The sequence below is a fragment of the Diabrotica virgifera genome, chromosome 8, assembly GCF_917563875.1.
Source record: "Diabrotica virgifera virgifera chromosome 8, PGI_DIABVI_V3a".
Taxonomy (NCBI): domain Eukaryota; kingdom Metazoa; phylum Arthropoda; class Insecta; order Coleoptera; family Chrysomelidae; genus Diabrotica; species Diabrotica virgifera.
Window position 1 is genome coordinate 150,697,266 of NC_065450.1, and position 15,777 is coordinate 150,713,042.

The following is a 15,777-nucleotide window of genomic DNA, read 5'->3' on the forward strand; positions in this document are numbered from 1 at the left end:
TAGCGATAGCCTACAGATTTGCTTTAACAAAAACACCATACTAGACAAACTTGATTTCTGATGATACTCCCTTAGCGCTATCCACGCATCGCGCGCGAATTCCCTGTTCCGGATATGCACTAATTGATTAACGTCAACAAGTAAGGCTATAGTTGACAAAGCCTTATCATTTTGTTTTTTCCAAGAACTGCTTCGATCTGCTTCTAATGGTAACTCACTCGAAACTATTTCCCATAGATCAGCATTGATGAGTAACATTTTCACTAAATAACTCCAAGATTGATAGTTCTTGCCGTTCAACTTTTCGACGTTATATTTCGCACTCTCCGCCATTATGTATTCGGTTAACACGAAAATTTCGCGACTGTACACTTTTAATTATTATCTTAATACAGGTGAGCTAACAACGTAACTGAGCCCAGAACCTATTAGAAATAGTAGATAATAAAAGGTACAAATAATACTAAACAGACTATTTATTTTAACCGAAAAACCGTAATATTACAATATACAAAGAAATTAAGATACGTGTTTCTACAACGAGATATTCTTCTAGACTAGTTATCGAACGCAGAACTAACACTAACATACAGTTCTGGCATTCACATCCCTTGTAACATGTGCAATTTTAGGTAAAAGTTTATCGCCCTAATGCATTCGGAGAACTGGCCCAGCCATGAAGAGAGACCCCACATGTGTATTCTAACACTTAACAAAAATAATAAAGTTGAATTCCAACATTTCCTGCAGCCGATGTTGATGATATACATAGTTATAAACAAATGAAGGTCAAAAAACGGTATATTTTCGCTATTTTCGTCTATAACCAAAAAGTTTTTTAAACAAATTTGAGAGTGAGAAACTGATAAATCGTATAAAAAACTTCAATATGGCGTTCACTGAATATGTCTATCCTTATTGGTTGCTTAGAAAATTGCAAAATAAATCATAAATTTTGAGTCTTTATAAATATTCATAACTTATGTAAAAATTAACTTAGAACGTTCTTATTACACGGAATGCTGAGACTTCTGCTGCTTAAATCATACCCTAAATTTCAAACCAATTGGTCAAATAATTTGAAAGGTATCTAATTTGTTTATCCCAAATTAATTTTGTTTGCAACGCTATAAGTCAGAAAATGATGAAGTTACACTAATACTTTGGATAGTTTATGAAAGAAGAAGATTTATACTATTAACTTAATTAAAGAAAAAATGACGAAAAATAATTCTAAAAACTGCAAAATTATTTTGCAATTTTGCAAAAACCTGTGAATTAAAAAATGGGGGGGGGGGGGCTAACTTCGTTCCTAATAGTCCTAGGACAATTGTTTTTCTTTCTAAATGTGTATAAAAATTCATTCTTTCTAAATATGAAAAAATAATTTTTCTACGTCTAACGGTTAAAAAGTTATTCTAATTGTTTATAAGTAAGCAAAAAATCGACGTGTTTTTGCAAAATAATTTTACACTGATTAAAATTAATTTTGTTATTTTTTTTAATTAAGTCAATAGTGTAAACGTTCTTCTTCCATAAACTGTCAGAAGTCTTATTGTAACCTCATAATTTTCTGACTTATAGTGTTGCAAATAAAATGAATTTAGGATAAACAAATTAAATAAATTTTAAGCTATTTGACCAATTGCTTTGAAATTCAAAATATAATTTAAGCACTAGAAGTCTCAGCAATTCGTGTAATAAGAAGGTTCTAAGGTAATTTTTACATAAGTTATGAATATTTATAAAAACTCAAAATTTATGATTTATTTTGCAATTTTCTAAGCAACCAATAAGGATCGACATATTCAGCGAACGCCATATTGAAATTTTTTAGACGTTTTATGAGATTCTTACTCTCAAATTTCTTTAAAATGCTTAACTTTTTGGTTATAGACAAAAAATGCGAAAATTTACCGTTTTTTGATCTTCATTTGTTTATAACTATGTATATCATCAAAATCGGCTGCAGGAAACATAAATGTTATTAATATAGGTGTCTATACTACTCAAAAAATTTGGTTTCGGCCTGGAGGGGGATGTGTCACGAGAAAAATCTTATTTCTCTGGACTATAAGTATTCAAGCTTAAATAACGGGAAAACGATGTATTTTATAAAATATACTTTAAAAACTTGTCAAAATTCTCAATCAAGACTATCTATCAAGTGAGCACCAAATGAAGTTGATAGCATCAAAGCTAAGCAAGTTATGATGAAAATAAGAGAACTCTGTCGAATGTCTATGACTTTACAATGTTTGATTGATTTAGAACGCATATTAATGAAAAAGACTAATAGGATTAAAAAAAATCATAACTTTTCAAATTTTCGAAAATTTCATTTTCTTTTGATAATAACTCCAAACGTAATCGATATACGTAAAAAAATGATACAAAACCAAATTTTAGTTTTTTAATGATATAATAAAGAAAATTAAGCAAAAAAGGATACCGGCAAACATTGTTGAAGTCATAAAACAAACTAACAATAACAACACTACAAAAATTAAAACAAACGACACCACTACGGCCAACATACCAACACCAGGAAGAATCAGGCAGGGAGACAGCCTCAGATCATTTCTATTCAATATGCCAATGGATGAAATATTAGAAGATGTGGAATCGCTACAACTAGGATACAGACTCGGGCAAAGTAGAATCAATATAGTGTGCAATACGGATGATGCAGTCCTGATTGCAGAGGACGAGGATGACCTACAAAGACAACTTTATCGATTCTATCAAGCATGTCGACGACTCAACATGAAATATCCACGCAGAAAACAAAATGCATTACCATTGCGAAAGACCCAATTAGATGCAAGCTCGTGGTAGAGGGAAAACCCATAGAACAGCTAAACCAGTTCAAATATCTAGGTGTAGAGTTATCAAGTTATCATGACCCAGCCAGAGACCTAAGAGGACAAATTAACAAAGCCGCTGTCTTGTCCGGATGTTTGAGAGATGTGGTCTGGAATAACCCATATATGAGAATGGACAGCAAAGTTAGAATTTATAAAACTTGCATCAGACCTGTTATGACCTATGGCATTGAATCAAGAGAAGACACAATAAAACCAAAAATGTACTACGAACAGCCGAAATGAAGACACTAAGAGCAATAGCAGGGAAGCCAAGAAGAGATAGAATACGAAACAACATCATCAGGGAACAATGTGGCGTGCAAGATGTCATCAGATGAGGCAGGCAAAGACGAAGAGAATGGTTCAGTCATGTAAAAAGAATGGAGAAGCACATACTACCAAGAATTGCGCTAGAAGGAAAACCAGCAGGCAAGCGTCCACCGGGGAGACCACCAAAAAGATGGAGAGATATTTGGCAGTCTACCGCTCAAGAAATACTTCAACGTCGGAATTAACAGATCGACAGATCTTCAACAAGTATAAGAAGAATAATTTAGATATACATTATGTTGGTGTGTGTTAGTTATCTATACATATACTCTGGGCTAATTAGCAAAATTCATGGAAAAGTTATTTACCAGCAATTTTATTGCTGGAATCGAATAATAAGATCCTATATATTAATAATATAGGTATGCAAAGTCCGCAGATAGTGTGCTACTTTTTTAATAAACAAAATGGCGCCGAAAAATCGTATTTTTTTCAATTATTGCTCTATAACTCCGAAGATTTTAACTTTCCAACTAAAACACCTTAATAAAAATTCACCGCAATTAAATTCTGCATAGAGGAATGTTTTTCACGATTTGCTCCGACGAAAATTTTCCTCGTAAAATGCGGGTTTTCCTAACAAAAACTCTAATTTTCAAATAAAGTTTTAGGTAAGTAATTATTAATCAATAATTAAATAACTTAGTGACATCAAAGCTTTCTTGGTATAGATTGTAATTTCAGAAGCCGGTGAAAATTAAACGAATATTTTAGCAACAATTCAATTGTTAATTAACAAATTACGATCGCAATAATAACCAAAATAATCATGATACATTGATCAAACTTATAAAGATTATAAAGATGAGATGCTTATTTAATATTTTATCGACAAAATATAAATTTTTCTTTTTTTTGCATAATCTTTAAATTTTGAAAAAAAAATAGTTATAATACGCTGGTCTAATTAGTAAAGTACAAAGAAAGGTTATTTACCAGCAATCTTGTTGCTGGAATCGAATTATAAGATCCTATATATTATTAATATAGGTATGCAAAGTCCGCATATAGTGTGCTACTTTTTTTATAAACAAAATGGCGCCGACAAATCGTATTTTTTTCAATTATTGCTCTATAACTCCGAAGATTTTAACTTTACACCAAAAACACTCAAATAAAAATTCACCCCAATTTAATTCTGCATAGAGGCATGTTTTTCCCGATTTGCTCCGACGGAAATTTTCCTCGGAAAATGTGGGTTTTCCCAACAAAATCTCGAATTTTCAAATAAATTTTTTGGGCCAGTAATTATTTATCAATAATTATATAGCTTGGTGAAATAAAATCTTTTTTGTTATAGATTATAAATTCAGAAGCCGGTAAAAATGAAACGAATATTTTAGCAACAATTCAATTGTTAATTAACAATTTACAGTCGCAATAACAACCAAAATAATCATGAGACATTGATCAAACTTAGAAAGATTATAAAGGTGTGATGCCTACTTAATATTTTGTCGACAAAATATAAATTTTTAATTTTTTTTGCATAATCTTTAAATGTTTAAAAAAATTGTTATAAACAAATTAACATTTCTCAGAAATTGTTTATTATATTCTAATTTAAAAAAATACTTAAAATGCGTATTTCATAGGTCTTGAAAATGAATGCTTTAAAAAATTTTTCCAACTATTTGCAAAAAAGTTATGAAGCAGCAAAATAAATATACGAAATCTCCGTTGTTTATAATTTGTTTTAATTGTTTCAAAGCTTAAAAGTGAGTCTATGGTACAACCTAATTACTCACAAAGAATGTCAAAAATTAGTGCAATGGTTATATTTTAATCAAAGATTAAAAATACTTTTTTTTGTAATTTTTAGCGCAAACGTAGGCCTGATACAGAGTCGGAGCTAAAATGTTCACTCGAAGCGACTGACACGCAGCATGCATTATTTATTAAAAGTGTACATCACGCGGCTGGTCGTCGCTCAGAGTGAAAATTTTAGCTACAGTACTGTGTTACTCTACTTTCGCGCGTGTAAATTACAAAAAAATATATTTATAATCTTTAATTAATATATAACCATTAAACTGAGAATCGATATTTTTTTGTAAATAATTAGCTTGTACTTTAAACTCACTTCTACGCTTTGAAAGAATTAAAAAAATATATAAATACAGTAGTAATCGTATGTTTACTTTGCTGTTTCATAACTTTTTTATACATGGTTGCAAAAAAGTTTTAAAGCATTCATTTTAAAGATATTTAAAATGCGCATTTTAGCTATTTTTTAAAATTATAATATAATAAAAACTTTCTGAGAAACGTTAATTTGTTTATAACTATTTTTTTTAAACATTTAAAGATTATGCAAAAAAATAAAAAATTCATATTTTGTCGACAAAATATTAAATAGATATCTCATCTTTATAAGATTTCAAAGCTTGATCAGTGTATCATAATTATTTTGGTTATTATTGCGACCGTAAATTATTAATTAACCATTGAATTGCTGTTAAAATATTCGTTTAATTTTCATCAGCTTCTGGAACTATAATTTAAACCAAATAGGCTTTTAAGTCACCAAATTATTTAATTATTGGTAGATAATTACTTATCTAAAACTTTATTTGAAAATTAAAGATTTTGTTGGGAAAACCCGCATTTTCCGAGGAAAATTTTCGTCGGAGCAGATCGGGAAAAACGCGTCTTTATGCAGAATTTAATGACGGTGAATTTTTATTTGAGTATTTTTGTTGTAAAGTTAAAATCTTCGGAGTTATAGAGCAATAATTGAAAAAAACACGATTTTCGTGCGCCATTTTGTTTATAAAAAAAGTAGCACACTATCTGAGGACTTTGCATACCTATATTATTAATATATAGGATCTTATAATTCGATTCCAGCAATAAAATTGCTGGTAAATAACTTTTCCCAAAAATTGCCTATTCTCCGGTAATCAGCCCAGACTAATACAATATGCAGCTTACACGAAAAGTAATGACTTATTATACAACTTCTTTATTGCGCTACAAACCGTACCTATTGAAAGAACTGTTCTAAACTGACAGCAATAACGATATACTTACATACTTTTCGTTTAAGTTCAATAAAAAATATGACCAAGATGTTTTTTCTCTTAAAATTTTCAAGCTCTCTCCTCTTTAATATGCAGCAAACAACGGATCTTGAATGTAGTCGTAACAGCCGTAAATGCACCGAGAAAACCCCTTAAGCACATCTTCTTAATTTTTTTTGTAAATCCTTTGTTTCAAAGTAGAAACGGATGATTTATGCAAAGGATGCTGCAAATTAAAAAGAAAAAGCAGGAAAATTACAAATTGCATCGAAAATAATTACGGTTGTGTACGGTCGTTCTCTTGCAACACGTAACCAGGAATTATGGTAATGAAAGGGCAAAGCCGTGGAAAATCTTCAATGATATTCGTGATTTGGCTTCTAGGTAGGAATTTATTAACTTTAGCTTTATTGGGAATTCATTTACAATGTGCTTTCTTTGCGTGGAAGTTTTTATTGAACGTCAACAAAAAATATTTTAAAGGAAAGTAAAATAGTTTAGTAAATTCCTATAATGTGTGTTTTACCACGTGTTGTCGTGTACTAAAAAGTACTAAAAGCACAAGTTATTTTCTGAATGTCGATATTTTATTAGGTTTTTGTTATTGATAACTATAAACTATATCACTACAACAGACATAGTTAATTTGTGTAGGTAGTAGTATTTGTTTAATAATTATATTACAATAGGTTTTTTATACAAACATTTTTCTTTAGAATTATCTATATCTATAGTGTCGTGACATAGACTTGTCCCTATAGATTTTTTGCGCACTAAATCAATATTTTTTAATTTTTTTATATGTCCTGAAACCAAAAATTTACAGATAAACAATTCGGAGATATTTTCAACGAAAACTTTTCGTTTATAAATTCGCAAAAGTGTGTGTTATTGCGTTGCCGCTCCTGAAATATCTATAGGCCACCTAGCGATGGATTCCTATGTAGTTTTATCTTCTGAATCCAAATCTGAAAACGGCATTTCGCTATCTCTAACCACGGTTCTTAGACATTACTACGGTTGCCTAAATCGACTAACCAATGAACATTAAGGGTGAGATTACGTCACGAGAGTTTACTGTCATTTGAATCGTAATATGATTTTTTTCGAATCCTGAGAAAACCAAGTATTTTAGAAAAATTTAAACGCAGGATGCAAGATTACATTATTACCGAGGGCGGAAAGCCCCTTAGAATAAACAAGCAGATTCTATTGAATGAAATATTTGAAATTAAATATCACACTTCTTATTTTCAGCCCTGTAACTTATTAAAATAAACATTATAGAAGTTTTCAGGGACTTTCAGCCCTCGGTAATAATGTAGTCTTTCATTCTGAGTTTAAATTTTTCAAAAATATTTATTAGTTTTCTCAGGATTCGAAAAAAATGAATACAATTAAAACACATTGAGAATTTTGACATGCGTCAAAGTTTTGCATTAACTCAATGTAAAATTCTGAACTGTTGAATTCCAGCTTCCCTAATAATTATTTTACATCAAAAGACATTAGAAACTATTTGAAGAGGATTGAAATCTGTATTGGAAATAACTGTTAAAATTGTTCTACGTAATTAAACATATTCCAAAATTTTGTAAAAATGTAAAACATTTTAGTTTTCAGCCCAAACTTAGGCCACACACAATGCAATAATGTTCACATTTTTGAACTGTCAATATTTTTATTTTATCATCTATTGTTTAAAAACAATACAGTTGATAAGATACCCTCAGTTGCGGAGAAAGGATTAATAATAAAGAATTTTTTTATTCAGTCAATGGTGTGACCACTGTCAGTTAAATAGTAACGTGTGGCCTTACTTTTACACGCATACCTATTGTGGCAAATGTATCATATTTTTCAAAATTTTGGAATGCATTTAAATCGTAGAACAATTTTAACTTTTGATTTTAATACAGATTTTAATTCTCTACAAGTATTCTCTCATGACTTTTGATGTAGAATAATTAGGGAAGCAGGAATTCAACAATTCAGAATTTTACATTGAGTTTCCTATGGCCCTTTTTACGATTCACCACCCGGTATAAGATAAAATGTGTACTATTTGTCTTATTATTTCATAATAACACAAATAATACACATATATACACAATAACACACATTAAATGATCGAAAATAATTTAAAAATATGGGAATGTAAACTCTTCATAGGCGTAACCAGGGGGGGGGTTTTGGGGGTTGTAACCCCCCCATTGGGATGTACTTTGAGCTCTATACCCTTAACACCATAGCCCTCAGAGACCTTCCAGTAGTTGTAACCCCCCCCTTAGGATCATCCTGGTTACGCCTATGAAACTCTTGTGACGTAAAGTCAAAAATATAAGTCTCCCCACCACCGTCGGACAAGACAACCGTAATAAAGTCTAATAACCGTGATCTCTAACTATCTTCGAGATATCCGACCTCAAAGTCGTCATTGTGACGTCACAAGCCTCCTTTAAATTGTCATTTTCTTCCGACATGGAAACGTCAACTCTACTTTGTTTTCGCTTGACGCAACTAAACGTCAACATAAAATTGAAATGTCAGATAAACAAATTTTATTTATTTATGTTAAAGTAATGTTAAATTACAGTTCACTATTTTCAAGGAAAAATGTTTATTTTGTATTTATTTATTTTAATTAGATATCAAATCTATATTATACGAGGCATGTCAAAAAATATGAAGTTCGATCAAGATTAAAGTACATATCTTTATTTTTCACAATATTGAAAAGTGTTATTATAAAAAGTTGTTCGGAGTTAAAAACTATGTTCTAATATGCAATTATTACTTGTATTTACATCCTTCTAAAGATAAAAAAATATTTGAAATTTTTTCTCAAATTACGGATACCAATATCATTTTCATGCATAACTCTTTTATTATTAATTTTACGAAGAAAACTTATTCTTCATAAAAAGATCTGCATGGTCTAAAATCTAAGACGCAATCATCATATATCAAATTTTATCAATTTTATTCGAGGTATGTCAAAAAATATGAATTTCGTTCGAGAGTAGAGTACCTTTATAGTTCACAATATTTAAATTAGGTTATAATTACATATTAAAGCATAGCATTTAATACTAAACAACTTTTCATAATAGAAATTTTCCATATTATGAATTTAAATACGTAAATAAACAAAGTTTTCGTTATGGTAATGCTCGCATTTTCAGCTTGTTATAAATGTATCTAACATAATAAAATATTATCAGATATTGAATCTGAACCCAATCTGTTTTAATCTAAGGTTTTGAGCGCCCCTAGCAAAACAAAATTTGGTGCCCTTTCATAAAAGAATACAAGTATGTATGTACAGACTTACTACATATTAAAAAAATAGTGTACAAAAAAATTTACATCGCGTTTTACTGTAATAAGAAACCATGATAGTCCAGAAAGCCACTGCGTATCCACTAGGAAAAATATTCCCATTCGGATTTTTTGCACAATATTACTCAAAAAGGCCCCTCTTAACAAATTTGCATGTTGTCAGGACCAAAAGTAGGTAAAAAATTTTTTAAACGTTTTTTTTTTGTTTTTTTCCTAAAATTATTTTTTTTGCATAGAACAAAGGTTTTTTAGGTTTTTTGGATCATTCCAAACAGAAAAAGTCTTTAGTGACATTTCTTTAAAGTTGATAGTTTTTGACATATAAGCGATTAAAAATTGAAAAATTGCCAAATTTTCAATTTTTAACCCTCAAAAACTATGTGAAAAACTGAAAATTTGAATGTTGCCAAGGTAGGTAGATATTCTTTAAACATCGATTGATGAAATCCCGAAGAGTTTTTTGCAATAGAGTATTCAAAACTCATTTGTTTTTTAATTGCTAATCAAGCGTGCGCGACACTATTTTCCACGCAACAGTATGGTGCAAATGAAAGGAATAAATTCGTTATTTCGTAAACCAGCGACTTTAAAGAAAAATCCCGAAACAGGTCGATTTTTATTTTTAAGTTATGATATTGTGGCATATATGGTATACTAGTGACGTCATCCATCTGGGCGTGATGACGTAATCGATGATTTTTTTAAATGAGAATAGGGGTCGTGTGCTAGCTTATTTGAAAGGTTCTTCAATTCTCTATTCAGTAATATAAACATTTATATAATTATTTATAGAGGGTGTCCTTCTACTTCTTTTTTATCAAATAATTTAATTCAATAAAACAATTTTGGACACCCTGTATAAATAATTATGTAAATGTTTACATTACTGAATAGAGAATTGAATAGAGAATTGAAGAACCTTTCAAATAAGCTATCACACGACTCCTATTCTCGTTTAAAAAAATCATCGATTACGTCATCACGCCCAGACGGATGACGTCACTAGTATACCATATATGCCACAATATCATAACTTAAAAATAAAAATCGACCGGTTTCGGGTTTTTTTCTTAAAGTCGCAGGTTTACGAAATAACGAATTTATTCCTTTCATTTGCACCATACTGTAGGTGGAATGCAACGGTGGAAAATAGTGTCGCGCACGCGTGATTAGAAATTAAGAAACAAAGGAGTTTTGAATACCGTATTGCAAAAAAACTCTTCGGCATTTCATCAATCGATGTTTAAAGAATATCTATCTACCTTGGCAACATTCAAATTTTAAGTTTTTCACATAGTTTTTGAAGGTTAAAAATGGCCGATTTCGCAATTTTTCAATTTTTAATCGCTTATATGTCAAACACTATCAACTTTAGAGAAAAGTCACTAAAGACCTTTTCTGTTTGGAATGATCCAAAAAACCTAAAAAACTTTGTTCCATGCAAAAAAATAATTTTAGGAAAAAAACAAAAAAAAAACGTTTAAAAAATGTTTGACCCACTTTTGTTCCTGGCAACATGCAAATTTCTTATAAGGGGTACTTTTTAAGTAAAATTGTGCAAAAAATCCGAATCGGAATATTTTTCCTAGCGGTTGTGCAGTGGCTTTCTGGACTATGATTAACAATTTTAGTCGGTTATAATAAGTATTCTATAAAAGTGCTGGTTACCTGATTAGTTTTGCAGCTCTAGTTATCATATGATTTTTTGTAATACGTACCGGAGGTGATGCAGTATAAAAACGATGATTATAGTCTCAAAAAAGAATTGAAATTGACGATAAATATTTTTCTTTGATGACGATTTCCATCGAAACGTCAGTATTTTTTAGTGAATTTTATTTAATTGTGTATTTAACGTAATTTTAATGTAAAAGTGTATTTAATGTAATTTTCAGTAGTAATAACCCAAGGACATTGATAATTGTTCGAAAAAAATTTATAACAGATTTCGAAAGCTTGTTGCTTGGAAACAGACCGACGCCGTAGGCGGAGGTCTGTTGCCTGTAAGCAACAAGCTTGAGAAAGTTGTTAAAAAATTTTTGAGCATTTATCAATGTTCGAGGGTTATTCGGATAGAAAATTTTTTACTGTAAACAGTATTCTTTGGTATATTTGATTCGATAATTTCATTAATATTCTCATCAGTATTACAACCAAATCGTGACATTTTGAAATATTGAATATTTGAAATGTCAAAATCGAAATGAAACGAAATGTAGGTATCCATAGCTACATGATTGAGTGAAAACAGCCCATGGGATCTGTTTTCAGTATAATGTTGGTTGTATTCAATCAGATGACCACAAATTAATTGATTTCATTGGATTTCTAATTGAGCAAAAAATTTTCATTATAACCAAACTGTGGCTAATCCCATATTGTAAACATAATACTTAACTTAAGTTTCAAAAAAATAATTAAATAATATTTTTTTGTAGCTTTTAAATCTGCAAACTTTTTGTTTTCGGTCATATTCGGTGTTTTAAAAGCAAATATAAATGCATGCAACATTTGCGTAATCCAACATTTTTTAGATTTTTTTTTAATTTAAATCACACAAAAATCCCCAATTATTCAAAAAATCATTGATTTGTTCAAAACGTTTTACCAATGAAGAGTTACTTTGATCGAATGTTTAAATGATTGCTCAAAGTATCAATCAGCAGCAATTAATTAGCAATAAAATATGCCGAAAAGAGGGGCCATGCTGCCCTTTTTAATTCCCGGGATATGGCTGTGACTACGGGATAGCCAATGTACCAGTTAACCATTACGTTTCGTAATGGTTTCCGTTTATTCGTTTATTTAACTGACTGAATCTATACGAGTACTTACAGAAAGGCAAATACTTTTATCACATAACAGCTTACCTGAAACAAAATATTGATAATTAGAACAGTAATAGAAAATATAATTATAACATTGTAACGTTTCAATGAACCGATTGAACGCTATACCAAGCTTCGCTTGGTATTTGTCCCTCATACTATATATTTCTACAAGCGACCCTACTATCGTCAAATTAATTTGTTCAATTCTTCTAAGGTATTTAAGCCGATACAAATTTGTTCTCGCCCTACCCCCCCCCCCCCGGCGTAGCTCTTCGTGAAATTAGACGTTACCAGAAAAGTACTGAGCTACTTATCAGAAAACTACCTTTTCAACGTCTTGTCCGTGAAATCGCACAAGATTTTAAAACAGATTTACGTTTTCAGAGTTCGGCAGTGATGGCTTTACAAGAAGCAAGTGAAGCATATTTGGTAGGTTTATTTGAAGATACCAATTTATGCGCTATTCACGCTAAAAGAGTCACTATCATGCCTAAGGACATCCAGCTGGCTAGAAGAATCAGAGGAGAAAGGGCATAAACAAATTGTAAGACATATTAACCAACTCCATCATTCTTTCGTCTCTGTTGTCTGATAGTCTTCTGGACCCCCACCGTCCGGCATAACCCAGGAACACCAGGACCACCACACTTGCCCCAGTGTGTTTTCGGACTGTTTGCTTTTGCGGCCATTGTCTGATGTTTGACTACATATCACATTCACTACAAACCCTGAAGAGGACAAAATCGATCGAAACAGGGTAGGTTTTAAAAGTTGTATTTGGGGTCCTAAAAGAAAACTGCAAAATATTTTTGCTGAAAAAAAATATCAATCTGCGCATTTGACTTAAAATTTCAGTTTTTTTGGTAAAAAGTAACTTTTTGGAAATAATTTGGTACACATTAAGTAATGAGGTAGAATGACCGGGTAGCGTTATATATGTTTGTTAACACTAATAGAATAACCCCAAACAGTTTCATTTGTCTTATGCAACATCTTCAGTGTGCGCAAGAACCACCAATTTACGTGATTTTAAGGTTAAATACAATATTTTTATACCTTACCTTTTCTAATATTTGAAGTCTAGTTGTTTTGAAAAGTCTACAGTCAGCTTTTTTCTGTACATTTATTGAGGAAAATATATCATCATTTATGCAACTCTTCGCTAGTTCATAATGAACTACCCAGGACTCACCACGAGGAGGTGGTTGCATGTCTAGTCACACCCGTGCCCTCCCTTCCACCCAACCATGAGAGCACGTTGTTCTTTTTGCTTAGGCTTTGAACTCTTTCTTAGAGTCAAACTTAGGCCGTATTGCTCTGTCAAATAGTCTAGCTCTGATTATTTCATCCCTTTTCTTTTCATCGCACACTTAAAGTGCTGATCGTGTGACTTCTTTTGCTGCTCTTTCGACAGCTTCCAGATTTAAACAAAGTAGATTTGAGTATGGATCAGAAATATTTATACGACATATGCAGAATAGTTACTAAAGGAGAATCACCACCAGGATTTGGGGATAGAAGTACTGGAAAGTTGAATCATGCACGGTGGGTGACAACTGCCAATCGTGTACTCCGATTGTACATTGCATCTAGTTCACCATCAGATCAGTTGAAAGATTAAGCCAAATATGTTGCCTTAGTTTATGCTCCAAGCTGGTTCACTATCAAATTCAATCACAAACTGAAGGATGGTTCAAGCAACCTTTGGAAAATGCTGAAAAAGGAAGTGATTCATAAGTGCATTCAAAATAATGCATACTTCGCACACCCCGAAAATATGCTTGTGGCAATGCTCTCCGATGACAGGGAACACATTCGTCAGCTTGCGATCAGACGAATATTAAAAGCCAGAAGAAAAAACGACAGAGAAAGAGTTCGACTTTTTGAAATTCCTAAAATTAATTTTTCTGCCAAAGAATACGTAGATTTAATTGAATGGCAGTTTATGGATGTAACTGAGCCCCCTGTTACCATGCATCTATCAGAAGAGGACCTCAACAGAATATTGGTTGACGGCTTGTCAGATATTCTTGCAGAAGGTGTGCTAGGAAAATTACCGACACATACTCAAGCTGTCGAAAGAGCAGTAAAATAAGTCACACTATCAGCACTACAAGTGTGCGATGAAAAGAAAAGGGATGAAATAATCAGAACTAGACTATTTGACGGAGCAATACGGCCTAAGTTTGACTCTAAGAAAGAGTTCAAAGCCTAAGCAAAAAGAACAACTTGCTCTCATGGTTGGGTGGAAGGGAGGGCACGGGTGGGACTAGACATGCAACCACCTCCTCGTGGTGAGTCCTGGGTAGTTCATTATGAACTAGCGAAGAGTTGCATAAATGATGATATATTTTCCTCGATAAATGTACAGAAAAAAGCTGACTGTAGACTTTTCAAAACAACTAGACTTTAAATATTAGAAAAGGTAAGTGGTATAAAAATATTGTATTTAACCTTAAAATCACGTAAATTGGTGGTTCTTGCGCACAGTGAAGATGTTGCATAAGACAAATGAAACCGTTTGGGGTTATTCTATTAGTGTTAACAAACATATATAACGCTACCCGGTCATTCTATCTCATTTCTTAATGTGTACAAAATTATTTCCAAAAAGTTACTTTTTACCAAAAAAACTGAAATTTTAAGTCAAATGCGCATACTGAAGATATTTTTTTTCAGTAAAAATATTTTGCAGTTTTCTTTTAGGACCCCAAATGCAACTTTTAAAACCTACCCCGTTTCGATCGGATAAAAAAATATTTTTTCGGCCCACCCTAATACCAAATCTTTCACGCAAATCCACATGTTGATTGTTCTCGCCCTTTTCTCCATCATAACCGCAAATGAGCAACAATATCCGCACAAATTGTGTTTGTGTTTAAGCCGTTAGACATACGGGTAAGTTTGATTATCTAGTTTTAAGCCTCAGTTTTTTTACTGATTTCTTTTGCACAGCAGATACCTACTTTTTTCCTTGAAATAAAGCTTAAAAATTTTGTAATTTTATTTGTGTTTATTGGTATATAATATATTACTTTATTTCTTGTACATAATTATAATAGTATAGTATAGTTGATCCAAAAGATGGCATAACCCAGACATCCAAAGTGAAAGTTATTCTTCAACACCAAATTGTTCTATATGGTCCACACAATGTCCAGAAAAAAGTCACACCATTTTGAGCGTCGGGTTTGGGTGGTAGAGAGGGGAGAAATCGGTAAATTCGTAGTTTTTTATGTTTTTCGTCAATATTTCTAAAACTATACGGTTTAGCATGAACAACCTTCTATACAAAATTGTTCTACATTAAATTTTAAATAAAAAATGCCCTATGCATAATCTTTCTAAAATGCATGGTTCCAAAGTTACGGAGGTAGTATAGTA

The 15,777-nt window shown here is 31.6% G+C and overlaps 2 protein-coding genes across 2 annotated transcripts in view; one reads left to right on the forward strand and one right to left on the reverse strand.

Moving 5' to 3' along the window:
* Positions 1–12,935, forward strand: part of LOC126889362 (uncharacterized) — a 104,952-nt gene extending 92,017 nt beyond the window's left edge. The window contains exon 2 of the mRNA XM_050657607.1: positions 12,617–12,935. Coding sequence (XP_050513564.1) covers positions 12,617–12,930 — 314 coding nt within the window. The 3' untranslated portion in view covers positions 12,931–12,935. The remainder of the gene's footprint in view (positions 1–12,616) is intronic.
* Positions 1–15,777, reverse strand: part of LOC114332038 (putative phosphatidate phosphatase) — a 431,124-nt gene that overhangs the window by 202,392 nt on the left and 212,955 nt on the right. The window lies entirely within an intron of this gene.